The sequence below is a fragment of the Lichenostomus cassidix genome, chromosome 23 (genome assembly GCF_008360975.1).
Source record: "Lichenostomus cassidix isolate B80296 chromosome 23, HeHo_3.0, whole genome shotgun sequence".
Classification (NCBI taxonomy): Eukaryota; Metazoa; Chordata; class Aves; order Passeriformes; family Meliphagidae; genus Lichenostomus; species Lichenostomus cassidix.
The window spans coordinates 1,642,578-1,655,403 of record NC_139503.1 but is presented as its reverse complement, the minus strand read 5'-3'; the positions used below and the strand labels follow the sequence as shown (position 1 = coordinate 1,655,403).

The window sequence follows — 12,826 nt, the reverse complement described above, 5'->3', positions numbered from 1 at the left end:
GCCCCGCTGTGTGCCTCAGTTTCCCCGTCCCGCCCCTCCCGCCCCCGCCGGGGTCCCGGTGCAGCCCTCCCGGGGGCTGTTCGGACCACCGGGGGTCTCGCTGCCAGCCGACCCCAGCCCTGGGGCACGGCAGCGGGGATGTGTCACCGCCGGGATGTCACACAGCCCCTGCGAGTGTCCAGGCGCTAAATTCCGTGATAAGAGGAAAAGACGAGCCTCTGAATTAGCCGTGCCTCCGGGTTAATTAACCAGCACCCTCTGATTGATGCTCACTGGTGATGGGAACACAACCCAAGTCCCCGCGCTCAGCTGCCACATCCTGCGACACTGGAGGGGAGGACCCTGCTGTGACCCTGCCACCGGCAGTGAGGTGTCCTGCTCCTGTGAGGGGCTGGACATGGCGTGGGTGTCACTGAACGTGGCGTGGGTGTCGCTGGACATGGCGTGGATGTCACTGGGCACGGGGGGCAGATCCCAGCAGGTCTGACTGGGAGCCCCCGGCTGTGCTGCAGGTGGTGGGGTCAGGGCTGTGTGTCCCTCACTGTCTGTCTGTCCCAGGTGTTCATCTGCCACCTGCCCGGGTGTCCTGTGGGCTCCCAGCAGCGTCAGTGGGGTCCCCAAATTTATTCCACATTTATTATTTATTTAGTTTCTCTCCACTCATCCACCTAAGAGGATGAAGAGGGGAGTGAATGAGGTGTGAGGATCTCTACCATCTCCCCTTCCCACCCTCCCTCTGGCCATGCACAGCCACAGCAATGCTTGGGGGGCACAGTGAGAGTCCCCAGAGCTGACAATTCGTGTAGAGGACATCCTGCAGAGCTCCCAGTGTCCCCAAAAATCCTTCCTGGACAAGCAGCAGGCACCGAAGGGAGAACAAAAATCCAGGGGGACAGCCCTGTCCTGCCAAACGTGCGCCATTGCTCCCCTCTTTCCCGAGCTGGCTGATGACAATTCCCAGCACGGTGTCTGTGCCACGGTGCTCTGTCCGTGCTGCTGCTCCCGGGGAAATGCCTCTGGTGCCTCCCTTTCATCTCCTGCCTGGCAGCAGATTAAAATTTCATCACTTCAGCCGTGGAGAAGGTGCAGGGGAGGAGCGGGAGCCCCGGAATGGGGAGGGGGGTTCAGCCCCTCACTGGAGCCACCTGCACTGAGCTCAGGGTCCCCCGAAATCCAACTGCATGTGGCTGAGCTGGATGGAACAGGATTTGTGCACAGCCATGCAGGGGGCTGGATGGAGCAGGATTTGGGATTTGGGCACAGCCATGCAGGGGTAGCTGGGCTGGATGGAGCAGGATTTAGGATTTGGGCACAGCTATGCTGGGGTGACTCCAGGCTGAGCTGCTGCTTCCCCTGGGCCTTCCATCCCTGGAACACAAGGCTGGGCAGGAGATGCTGCCGAGCTCAAGCTCCTGACAGCATTTCCTCCATGAGTTGCCCACCTGGAGCAGAATCACAAACCCCAATTCCGGTGCAGCTCCAGGAAGGCAAAGCCGAGCTCCCAGCGGGTTGTGCCTCCATGCCAACAGCAGCAGTGCTTGCCTGGCTCCGTAGAGGGAATTCCAAGTCCCCCAGCAGCGAGATGGAAGGATTGGCACACAAAACCAGGAACTCCCTGCCGGGCTGGACCTGTCGTGTGCCAGCAGGGAGCCAAGGCTGGGATGGGCACAGGGGATGGGCAGTGTTTTGCCCCAGTTGCTCCTGGCAGATGTGAGCAGCCTGGTCCCTGTCATCCCGCTGCCTCCCAGGCTCCCACAGGAGGGGTTTTGATGTGTCCTGGTATTTTTCCAGAGGCTGATCTCAGCTAACACCACAATTCCTCGTTTTTTTTCCTTTCCCCCTTTCTAAAAAACGGGAAAACATTGCTCTTTTCCAACCCCCTGACGTCTGCCACGCTCAGCAGGTGCCCTGGGATGTCACCATGGCACTGAGGTCCCTCCAGGGGCTTAGCTCCCGCCTGTCCCTGAGTCCATGGGACAGCCCATGATTGTCCTTCCCCTGTCCCCTCTCCTTTCCCACCACTGGGCAAGGCTTTTCGGGCTGTCCTTGTCCCCCTGGTCTCCTCTGGGCTCCCTGTGCAGTGCAGAGCTTCCTCCACCTCCCCAGCCCATCGCTATTCGAGTCACACGGCGCCCGTCACGCGTCCCCCATCTGCCAATTAAGTCACAGCTCTAATTACGCACTCAGGCTCCGCAGACGCTCCTCTTGCCTCTCCCAGCACCAGACGGACACCTGGGAGGCCACCGGCTGTCCCACTCCTCACAGCCAGCCCCGTCCTGTCCCACCTCACCCTCACTGGGCTGGGTCGGGCTCTGGCAGGAGCCCAGCACCAAGATCACGTCTCTGTGACACCAAAAACTGTCCCTAAATCAGTGCTGTGGTGTGATGCCCTCGTGAGGGGCTTTCTGAGGGAAAGGGATGCATGCAGAGATGTCCCCAGGAGGGACAGTGCCAGCCCTGGGGGGTTATGGTGGGACAGGGGGATGTTGGTGTGTCTGGGGGACCCTGTGCTGCTGCTCCCCAGGTGACCCCAGAGCCATAACTGTGCAGCTCGGTCACCCCCATCCCTCACCTGCACCTCCCTGGGACACCTCAGGGTCCCTGCACCCCACCACGGACCCCACCCGCAGGTCATCAGCTGTGGGGACACCCTATGGGAGCTTCTCTGGGGTCTTGGTGTCCCCCTGGTGCTGCGTGTGAGGTGCTGGGCTGAGGAGATGGGCAGGGGAGATGTGGGGTGCAGGGGGTGCTGAGTGCCGTCCTTACAGGGGGCTGAGGGCGATGTGGGGTGCAGGGGGTGCTGAGTGCCGTCCTTACAGGGGGCTGAGGGCGATGTGGGGTGCAGGGGGTGCTGAGTGCCGTCCTTACAGGGGGCTGAGGGCGATGTGGGGTGCAGGGGGTGCTGGTTCTGCGGGGAAATGTGGGATGTTCATGGTGCGGGAGGTGCGGGGGGTGCGGGATACAGGGAACGCGGGGGCTGCAGGGTGCGGAACGAGCAGGGGGTGCGCGATACAGGGGATGCAGGGGGTTCAGGGGGTGTTCAGGGGCTGCAGGAGGCGCAGGGGATGCGGGCAGTGCGGTGAAGCCCCCGCAATCCCCGCGCTGCCGAAAGCCGCTGCTGCCATCTGCCGATACCGCGGCGGCTCCGGGCCCGCCGAGCCCCGGGGGAGGCTGCGGGGCACAGCCGAGACCCCCCGACACCCCCCGGCACCCCCGGGAGAGGAGCCGCACCCCGGCCCCGAGCCCAGACCCGTCCCGCGGGGTGCTGCGCAGAGGGGTGGCTACCAGCAGGGTTGGCAGCGAGGGGAGTGGGGTCACCCCTTGGAGCCCCTCGGCTCGGAGCCCCCCGGCCAGGTCCCCCGGTCCCGCTGTTCCCCCTGCCCCTGTCCCGCCGTGTCCCCGAGAGTCCCTCGGTCACCCCATGAGATGGGGCGCTAAGCCACGAGAGGGAGCCCGGGGCTCGCGCGTGGCCGTGGCACTGGTGGCGCTGGTGACAGTGGTGGCACTGGTTGGCACTGGTGGGTGGCAGTGGTGATGGCGTTTAACCCCTCTGCTCCTTGAGGCGGGCGGGGGGACAAAGGACAAGGGACAAGGCTGGGACCCTCCTCCTCGCCCCAGCTCCGGACTCACCCCTTCCCGCATCACCGCCGCCGTGACATTCCCGGGATGGCAGTGCCACCTCACTGCCCTCCATCCCCAGGGTGGGACACGACAGGGACGAGCTGCAGCCCCCAAACAGCCCTGGGCATGTCCTGAGGCCTAGCTAGTGTCCCAAACTGGGGGAACTGGGGCGGAGCTTGGCCGAGGGTTGTCCCTCACTCGGGCAGCCTGTGACACTCCGGGCACGGTGACAAACTGTCCCCATGGCAGGGACGAACTCCGAGGTTTTGCACCTCTGCATACGTTGCCAGGGAAGTGAAAGAGAAATTTGGGCACCATCACCCCAACAGTGGGGACACGCCTGTCCCCAAACTGCCCCAAAACACGTCGCAGCTCACAGTCACGGCGCTGCAGAGCACTCGTGTCCAGGTGCCAGCGCCCCGCGGGGACAGGCGCGGTGTCCCCAGCAGCCCCGACCTTGTCTGGCTGGGCAAGGTGAGCTGTACGTGCTGCGGGGCGGCACGGCGGCCATCGCACGTGGGGACACGGGGACAGGGGGACACGGGGACAGGGGATGGAGCCGCCCCGTTATGAAATGTTATGAAACATCCCCGCGATGCTAAGTGAAGATTTAGCGAGCGAGTGGCTCCTGATCCAGATGAGATCGGGCAATACAAAGGGCTTTGTATTCCAGGAAGCCTATTAGAGGTTTAAATTATACAAATGGGCTTTTTACCAAAGAGCCTCATTATCTGGGTATTTGTTCCTAATCCCCGGCTCTTCCCGCAGCCCCTGCCCCACCCTGCCCCGTTTTCCTTGCCCGTGTCCCCCGCGGGGCCAGGCTGTGGTGACAGGGACAAGCTGTGGGCTCTGTGGGGTATTGAGGACACCCTGGTTGTGTTCACTGGTCCAGCGAAGGGCTGAACCCCTCTTGCTTTGCCCTCTCCCCTCCCAGTTTGTCCCAGTATCCCAGAAAGTTTTAGGACTGGTGCCTGTTGTGAGCTCAGCCATCCCGGACACACCTGGGCTCCTTCTGTGCCACCCTGGCCTTGTAGCACCTGTGAGGATGTTCCCCTGGGGACAGTGAGGGCGGTGAGGCTGCTGCTGGACCCCAAATCACCGAGCTCTGGGCACCCTGAGCACCATCGAGCCCCATCGGCTTGGGGACCACAGCCGAGGCCATCACACACTGCCCTGGACACACTGAGGTGTCTGCAGAGCCCTCAGCCCTGTCCGGGGGCACAGGGACACGGCGGTGTCCCCTCCCGGGGTGTCCCCTGCAGCCCAAGGAGCCCTGGGGCACAGGGACACGGCGGTGTCCCCTCCCGGGGTGTCCCACCCCACCCCGCTCTGCAGCATCGAAGCCTCGGGGGCTTCACTGCTGCTATGACAACGCAGGAAATTCCCACAGAAATCCCTGCAGGGAAGAGGAGGAGGAGGAAGAGGAGGGGGAACTCCCAGGCAGGCGTCACCAGCACCCCATATCTGTCCCCAGCAGCTTTGGGAAGATGCCACAGCGATTGTGGCTATTTCAGTGTCCTCCTGGAAGGGACCAGCAGGAGCCACCCCGGGCCAGCCCTGGCATCCCAAGGAGATGATCCCACATCCCAAAACATCCTTGGGTGCCCATCGCTGTGGCAAGGGGTGCTGGATGGGACTCCAACCATAAATACAGAACATTTTGGGGTGGAGGGGGTGGCAGCCAGGTGGGATGAGCTGAGGGCTGTTTGTCCCCAATCCCAGGGACCCTGTAAGTCACTCGGGGTTTGGTGTCCCTGCCTGTGCCCCCTCACGGGCATTATCCTCCCTCTCCCTCCCTCAATCCCTTCCAGCACAGGGATTAGGTGGGTTTAGGGTCGGGTTGGAGTCGGAAATGGGATGCTTTCAAATCAGCCTGCGTCAGTTGTGCCCTCTGTCACTCATGGACAGAGGGATTAAAATAGATATGGAGATTATCGGAGGGGAGGTGACACCCCCACCTGGAGGGCCCCACTTGTCCCCAGCCTCGTCACCACTGCCTGTGGGGTGCTCAGCTCCAGCCCTCCAGGATATCTTCCCAAAGGCACAAATATCTCCCTTTTCCTCACCTTTCTGCTCATATCCCATCCCGTCCTTCTTTCCAAACGTCTTTCTCAAACGGGAGAGGAGAAAACTGCTGCAGCATCCCCAGTTCCTGTGTTTCCAGCCCAATCCCATTGCCAAAACTTCCCATGAGGCTTGATATCAGTGCATGAGACCCCTGTCTGGAGGGTTCCCAGATTTATTAGTAGGAATTGCTTGTTGCTGTGGTGTGTCAGAATCCCTGTGGTCCTCAGGGCTTGGATTGGTCCTGTTGTCAACCTCTGTTTGATGTACAGATGTCCACCAGCATCTCAAAAATCTCCGGATTTTGGATGCTTGGGCAGAACTGGTTCCTGTCTCCTTCCCTGCTTCAGAGTGGAGTTTTAGGCCTGGAGGTGCCAGGTATCCCTCAGTGGGTGCCCAAAGCCCCTCAGCCTCACTGATCATGGAATGGTTTGGGTTGGAAGGGACCTTAAATCCCATCCAGTGCCACCCCTGCCATGGGCTGGAACACTTTCTACTATCCTAGGTTCCTCCAAGCTCTGTCCAACCTGGCCTTGGACACTTCCAGGCGTGGAGCAACCACAGTTTTTTAGTGCCCAGCAGATTTTGGGATGAATTATCCCCATCCTGGTTGATTTCCCCATCTCTCCATCCTGCAGCAGCCACCCCAGCACCAGCGGTGGGACCGTGGATTTAATCACTTTATGCATTTTTGTTCGTATAATTCCAAGGAGAGTGGCTCTTGCTCCCATCTGCCCCTGCCATCTGCTCCCCAGGGCTCTGCAAATGGAGGGAGCTGGTGCAGGGACACTGGAAAACCTGCTGGGAATGGCACCTCCTTATCGAGAGCATCTGCCTCCCCTCGAGTCTTTTCCCAGTGCTCTGGAAGCCACTTTGCTTCTTGCTGGAATGGCTGGGGATGCTTTCGTCTCGTCTGAGTCCTGGGGACACTACTCTCGTCTGAGTCCTGGGGTCACTCAGCCCAAAATGCTGCTTTCTAACCCCAAAATGCCTTCTTGGGCACCTTCTTGGGCCAGCAGAGATAGTGTGTCCCAGTGCTCCCAGTGCTCCCAGTGCTCCCATTCCCCAAGATCTCTCAGTGCTCCCAATGTTCCCAATGCTCCAAGACCTTCCAGTCCTCCCAGTGTTCTCATTCCCCAAGACCTTCCAGTGCTCCCAAAGTTCCCAGTGCCTGAAAACCTCCCAGAGCTCCCATTGTTCCTTTTCCCCAGATCTCTCAGTGCTCCCAGTGTTCCCAGTGCTCCCAGCGTTCCCATTCCCCAAGACCTCCCAGTGCTCCCAGAGCTCCGCCAGTCCTTTCCAACCCCCTTCTGCCGCCTCCTCCCCCCAGCCCCGGTTTTGGGGAGACCAGGAGCTGCACCCTGAGCTCTCTCCCACCGCACAATGTCCCAGTGGGGCTGCGGGGGTCCCGGGGCCGGTGCGGGGTCCCGGTGCTGCCCCCGGTGCCGCCGGTGCCCCCCCGCCACCCGGCGCTGCGGCGGGCGCTCCCGGGCTGCGGTGGCGGCGGCGGCGGCGACAGCGGCGGGCTCCGGGCAGGTAGGAGGTGGCGGGGACAGCGGGGGACACGCACGCACACGAGCGGGGGACACCGAGGAACCGGAGCCAGCCCCGGGCACGTCCGTCCCCGCCGGCGGCTGCAGAGCCACCCCCGCCCCGCCGCATTTTCGGGGCTGCTCGGTGTCCCCCGCGGTCCCCGGCGCTTCTTTCGGGGGTGCCTGGTAATGCTCTCCGCGGGAGGGACCTTCCCTGGGGGTGTCCCCGGAATCCCTCTCTGTCCGAGGGTGTTCGGTTTGGGGGAATCCCCTGTAGCCCCCCCGCCCCCGGAGCGGGTGCCCTGGGGGTGCCAAATCACCCTTCTGGCGGTGTCCGCTTTGGGGGTCCTTGCAGAGCTCTCTCGGGGTGCCGAGCCCCCCACGGGTTCCCTCCCAGCGGGGGGAGCTGCCCCGGGCAGCGGGGAGGGGTCGCAGACCGCGGGCATTGAGGGCATTGAGGGTCGTGCCAGCCTCGGGGGGACATAGCTGGGCACCCCTGAGTGGGGTGGGGACACGCAGATCCTTCCTCAGGGGATGGAGTGGGGATGGAGCCATGGGGGAGACACGGAGAGGTTCTTTGGGGTCAAATCCCCCTATAACTGGGGGATCCAGCCCGACCTGGCTGCTCCTCTTGCCGAGTCCTGTTTGCGCTGTGATCCAAAGGGATATTTGGGGAGTTCGGGGGCTCTGGGACCTCTCCCTACCTTAGATGAGGCGCTGAAGCCCCCACTGCATCCCTGAACCCCCACAGAGGGGTCACGACACACCCCAGGGCGGTGGCAGTGGGTCAAGGTCACCCCAGAGCCCCCAGCGTGGTGACACCCAGATGTCACACACCCTCCCTGCCCTCCTCCTGTGTCCATCCCGACCCTCCGCGCCCCCCGGGGCTGATCCTGGTGGGATGGGGTGCACTGTGGAGAGAGCCCCGAGCAGGGACCTGCCACCCCCAGCCCTTCCTGGAGACACCAAATATTAGCGGAGGCAGCGGAGGAGCCGAAAATAAACCTCCTCCGAGGGATCTGACCCAGTTCCGGCCAGCCCCGAAGCCGGGCTGGACCCAGAACCGCAGGCAGCGCTTTGCCATGGCCGAACGCAGCCCCCTCCCCTCCTCCCGCCCTCTGATCCCACCTATATATCACCTATATATTATGCAAATGAGCCATAAGGGCTTATTACGCAAACAGGAGGGGGCTGGCGCTGCCCGGCGCTGGGTGGTCCCTGGCGCTGCCCCGACGGCTCCGAGCGGCCAGCGGGGATGGAGGGAGCAGCATCGGCGTCCGGCCGGCTGTCCGGGGGCTGCCAGGGAGCTCTGCCCCTTCCCTGTCCCCTCCTGTAGCGCAGAGGGACCCCCCGAGCCCCCCCAGCCCCGGCAGCGCTCGTCCCGGCGGGATGGGGAAGCAGAACAGCAAACTCCGCCCGGAGATGCTCCAGGACCTGCGGGAAAACACGGAATTCTCCGACCTGGAGCTGCAGGGCTGGTACAAGGGTTTCCTGAAGGACTGTCCCTCGGGGATGCTCGACGTGGAGGAGTTCAAGAAGATCTACGCCAATTTCTTCCCCTACGGCGACGCCTCCAAGTTCGCCGAGCATGTTTTTCGCACCTTCGACACCAACGGCGATGGCACCATCGATTTCCGAGAGTTCATCATCGCCCTGAGCGTCACCTCCCGCGGGAAGCTGGAGCAGAAACTCATGTGGGCCTTCAGCATGTACGACCTGGACGGCAACGGCTACATCAGCCGCGAGGAGATGCTGGAGATCGTGCAGGTATTGAGCTCCTGCTGGGTGCCCCTCGGTGTCACCTCGTTGTCACCTTAGGTTGGGGACTTTACCCTATGGGATCCCTGGTGCGGGTTTGGCAGTGCCTGGGATGAAGCTGTTGCTGTGGCTGCAGGGATCAGTCTGTGCTGGAGAATCCCCAGCCCTTCCCTGCCTGGGGATGTCCCTTTGTCACCCCATCCTGGGACTCCTCCCATGCTCCCAGCTCTCCCCGAGCACACCTGGTGGTGTTGGCAAACGGGCAGGAGGTGCTTTCCTTGCCCAAACCCCAGTCTGGTGGCATCAGCATCAGGAGGTGACTCTCTGGTGACATCCCAGTGAGCATCTCCCTGCAGGATCAGCTCCAGCCCTGGCTGTGCAGGGAGCTGAGGCCTCTGATCCTATGGGAAAGGTGTGAAACGCCAGCCCCATTGCCAGGGAAGCAAAACCCAGAGCTCTGTCCCTGTCCCGGGTGGGCAATGCCAGAATCCCACCCCACACCCACCCTCATCCCCCTCTCCCTCTGCCAGGCCATCTACAAAATGGTCTCCTCGGTGATGAACATGCCTGAAGATGAATCCACTCCGGAGAAAAGGACGGAAAAAATCTTCCGACAGATGGATACTAATAACGACGGTAAATGAGAGGAGCGGGAGGGGATTAGGGAAAGGTCTCATGGCTAAATCCGGGGCTCTTAGAAGGAGCTGCACGCACGCTGATTAAATGGCTCACATCCCCGGTGGCTGGAGGGGCTCAGGGTGCTGGGAACCCCAGGGTGCTCATCCCGGGTGGGTGTGGGGTGTCCGTGGGCTGTGCTGGGTGGTCTGTGTCCCGGCTGGTGGCTGAGCAGTGTCCCCTTCCCCGCAGGGAAGCTCTCGCTGGAGGAGTTCATCAGAGGGGCCAAGAGTGACCCATCCATCGTGCGCCTGCTGCAGTGTGACCCCAGCGGGGCCATGCAGTTCTGAGCCCCACGGACCCCCAGAGCCCCCCATGCCACCCCTGAGCCCGCAGATGGTCGCTGTCCCTTGCCCAAGCCCTGCAGTCCTGCTGTGCCCCCATTGTCCCCGGTGGGATGAGAGCTGGAGCCCAGCTGACACTGGGGACAGGGGGAGCCCAGGGGACAGTCCCCATCCCCGGGGGGCTCCTGCACGGGTTTGACTGGTGGGAGGATGGAGGAAGGGTCTGCCCTGAGTGGGGACAATCCCCCCCAGCACTGGGAGCTTGGAGCAGGGGACAGCCCAGCCTGGTGGAAAAGGCTGGCGGCCAAGCCACCACTGCATCTATGGCAGGTGTGGGGACACGGCCCAGGGGACAAGGACCCGGTGGCTGGGGTGTCCCCCAGGACACCCTGGTGCGTGGCTGAGCCAGCCCCTTCCCCACGGGGTGGGATCATGGGGGGGTCACACTTCTGGTGTTTTAATACCTGCAGAATAAAGTTCGTGTCAGTGCAGTCTGTGCTGGGAAAGGAGCCATGGAGCCCCCAGGGAAAGTTCCTCCCTGCAGGGTCTGGATCCAGCCTGGTTTCTTCCCTCGCTGCAGCCCCAGGTGACCCAAGGCTGTGGGGATGAGCTCGTGTGTTCCAGGGAATGTCCACACAAACAGCCGGGCTGGGAGGTAGCTGAGTGCTGCCGTGGGGCTGTGCTGGTGCTGGGATGAGACAGGAATGTCCAGGACACATCCACGGGGTTATTTATCCCCCAGGCTCTGCTCAGAGCCGGGCAATTTCCACACTGTCCAGTCTTAGCAAGCCCAGGCACTGCCCGGGGCTGGGGCTCTCCACAGGGGCTGCCTGCAAAGACACCTGGAAACCAGAGAGGATGGTGAGAACGGGAGCAGAGGGATGGCAGGTTTGGATAAACAGCTCTTACCCCTATCTCAGAGCTCAGCCAGGTCTGTCTCAGCTCTGCCTGGGAGTTGGGTTAGAGCTGAGCTGTTTCCAGGAATCAGGAATCACCTTCATCCGGAGAGTCCCACGGCAGCAGCAGCCGAGGTGAAGGAGATCGAGGGTGAGCAGGAGGCAGCGGATGCTGAAGAAGATCTCCATGGCCTCGAGCAGGAGTGAGATGGCCCAGAGGGACAGCGTGGAGCTCTGGGAGACGGGGAGGGTCAGCAGGGGAGGGTCAGCTCCCTGCGTGTCCTCATCCCATCCCATCCCATCCCATCCCATCCCATCCCATCCCATCCCATCCCATCCCATCCCATCCCATCCCATCCCATCCCATCCCCCGGGGCACTCACGTAGACCCGGGTGGGATCAAAGGGACACTCGCGGGACACCGGGGCGAGGGCGATGTCGGCGACAGCGCAGGGGGCCAGCAGCACGCGGCCCTGGTTGCCCAGGGTGAGCCCGATGGCCACCAGCAGCCCCAGCAGGCAGCACAGGCAGCTCAGGCTGCTGCAGGCGCTCAGGACGAGCAGCGCCCATTTCTGCGGGAGGGAAAGGAGAGGCAGGGAGGGGTGTGGGGCTGTTCCCGGCCCAGGATGGACCCCGAGCGAGGGGCTGGGGGCTCTGGGGGCCCCCCGGGTGCTGGGGGTGCTTACGAGGGCAGCGGGGCTGAGGTAACGGGACAGCAGCAGGGCGGACACTCCGCAGGAGATGGTCTGCGAGGAAGCACAGCGAGGTCAGCGAGGAGCAGCGCCTGCCCCAGGGACAGCGGTCCCTTTTCCCTGCTGGCATTGTCCCCGAAAGCTCATCCAGGGGGCAGTGCTTCATCTCCTGCAGCCCAGGAACAGTCCCTGAGTGTTTAATCCCCAGGGTTTGTGCTAGAAAGGCTTGTTTAGAGCAGGGAAGGGAGACAGAGCAGCGTCCATCCTGCATCCGACCTGCGCCCACACCCCATCCCTCCTTCATCCCAACCCTCCACGTGTCCCCACCGTGTCCCCAGCCCCTCTCCCGGTGGTACCAGCAGTGCAGCGATGCCCGAGGCGGTGTTGGTGACACCGTAGTGCAGGGAGGTGGCATCCCGGGCACGGAGCACGAAGCGCAGGACAGTGCCATGGACGAGAGCCCCGGTGATGAAGTTGAGGTGCCCGAGGATGAGGAGGATGAGCCCCGTTCTCATCAGCACCCTGCGGTGGCTGCCAGGATCCAGGTGGCCTGAGAGCAGGGGGCAGGAGGGTGTGGTGTGGCCAGCACCGAGCTGTCCCTGCTTGGGACAGGAATGGGGCATTTGACACAGCCCCAGAGCACGTGGGCAGGAAACCACCGGTAGCCCAGGTATGCAAACCACTGCTCCAGCCAGCTCTCCTGGGACTGGGGCAAAGGTGTGGGGCCAGTGGCCATGGGGACAGGGGTCCCTGAGGGGCTGGGAAGGGCTGGAACTCCCTGAAGCCATGAGGGAGCGCTGGCAGTGCAGCTGTCCCTAAAATCACCTCCAGGGCTGGGTTCTGGCAGCCAGCACTTTGAGGAGTGGCTTCTCTCCCCCTGGAAGCCACCCTGGGGCTCTTCCCCCCTTGGAAGCCTCTCAAACACCCCCCAGCACCCAGGGCTCAGCCCAGCTCCTTCCTGACCCCATCCAAGCCCCTCAGCTCCTCTCCCTCCCTCCCTGCCTCAGTTTCCCCTGCAGGAGGACAGAGCTGGAGCCCTCGTGTTGTGATCCCAGACTCACCCCCTTGGCACATCTTCACCAGGCCAGGCTCAGGCTGTCAGAGCCCCTTGATGTCCCCAGGGCCTGCCCTGTCCTCAGCCCTGAGCAGTTGGATCCATCGAGGTCCAAATGTGTCCAGCTGGGAGCAGAGCTGGGATGGGGCAGGACCAGGACACCAGAGCCACCCTCCTGCTGCTCCAATTCCTGTCAGACCAGCTCCCCGGGACAAAGGGATAACTCCACCTTCTCCTGTGTCCCAGCCCT

At 62.8% G+C, this 12,826-nt stretch overlaps 2 protein-coding genes across 5 annotated transcripts; one reads left to right on the top strand and one right to left on the bottom strand.

The window, feature by feature from the left end:
- The first annotated feature begins 8,606 nt into the window (after positions 1-8,606).
- On the top strand, positions 8,607-10,425 carry HPCA (hippocalcin). The gene is made up of 3 exons (XM_085081276.1): positions 8,607-8,984; positions 9,506-9,611; positions 9,843-10,425. Exons 1-3 carry the CDS (start codon positions 8,607-8,609, stop codon positions 9,938-9,940), a joined length of 582 nt encoding a protein of 193 aa, XP_084937402.1. The 3' UTR covers positions 9,941-10,425.
- TMEM54 (transmembrane protein 54) lies at positions 9,598-12,779 on the bottom strand. Of its 4 annotated transcripts, none has more exons than XM_085081273.1 (6): positions 12,584-12,779; positions 11,879-12,124; positions 11,517-11,576; positions 11,214-11,402; positions 10,930-11,064; positions 9,598-10,776 (listed from the first exon to the last, which is right to left on the bottom strand). In XM_085081273.1, exons 2-6 carry the CDS (start codon positions 12,035-12,037, stop codon positions 10,684-10,686), a joined length of 636 nt encoding a protein of 211 aa, XP_084937399.1. In that variant the 5' UTR covers positions 12,038-12,124; positions 12,584-12,779; the 3' UTR covers positions 9,598-10,683. The 4 variants fall into 4 exon arrangements, with proteins under 4 accessions (XP_084937399.1, XP_084937398.1, XP_084937397.1 ...); XM_085081272.1 differs by having other exon boundaries at positions 11,879-12,121; XM_085081271.1 differs by having other exon boundaries at positions 11,879-12,072.
- Positions 12,780-12,826: the final 47 nt, after the last annotated feature.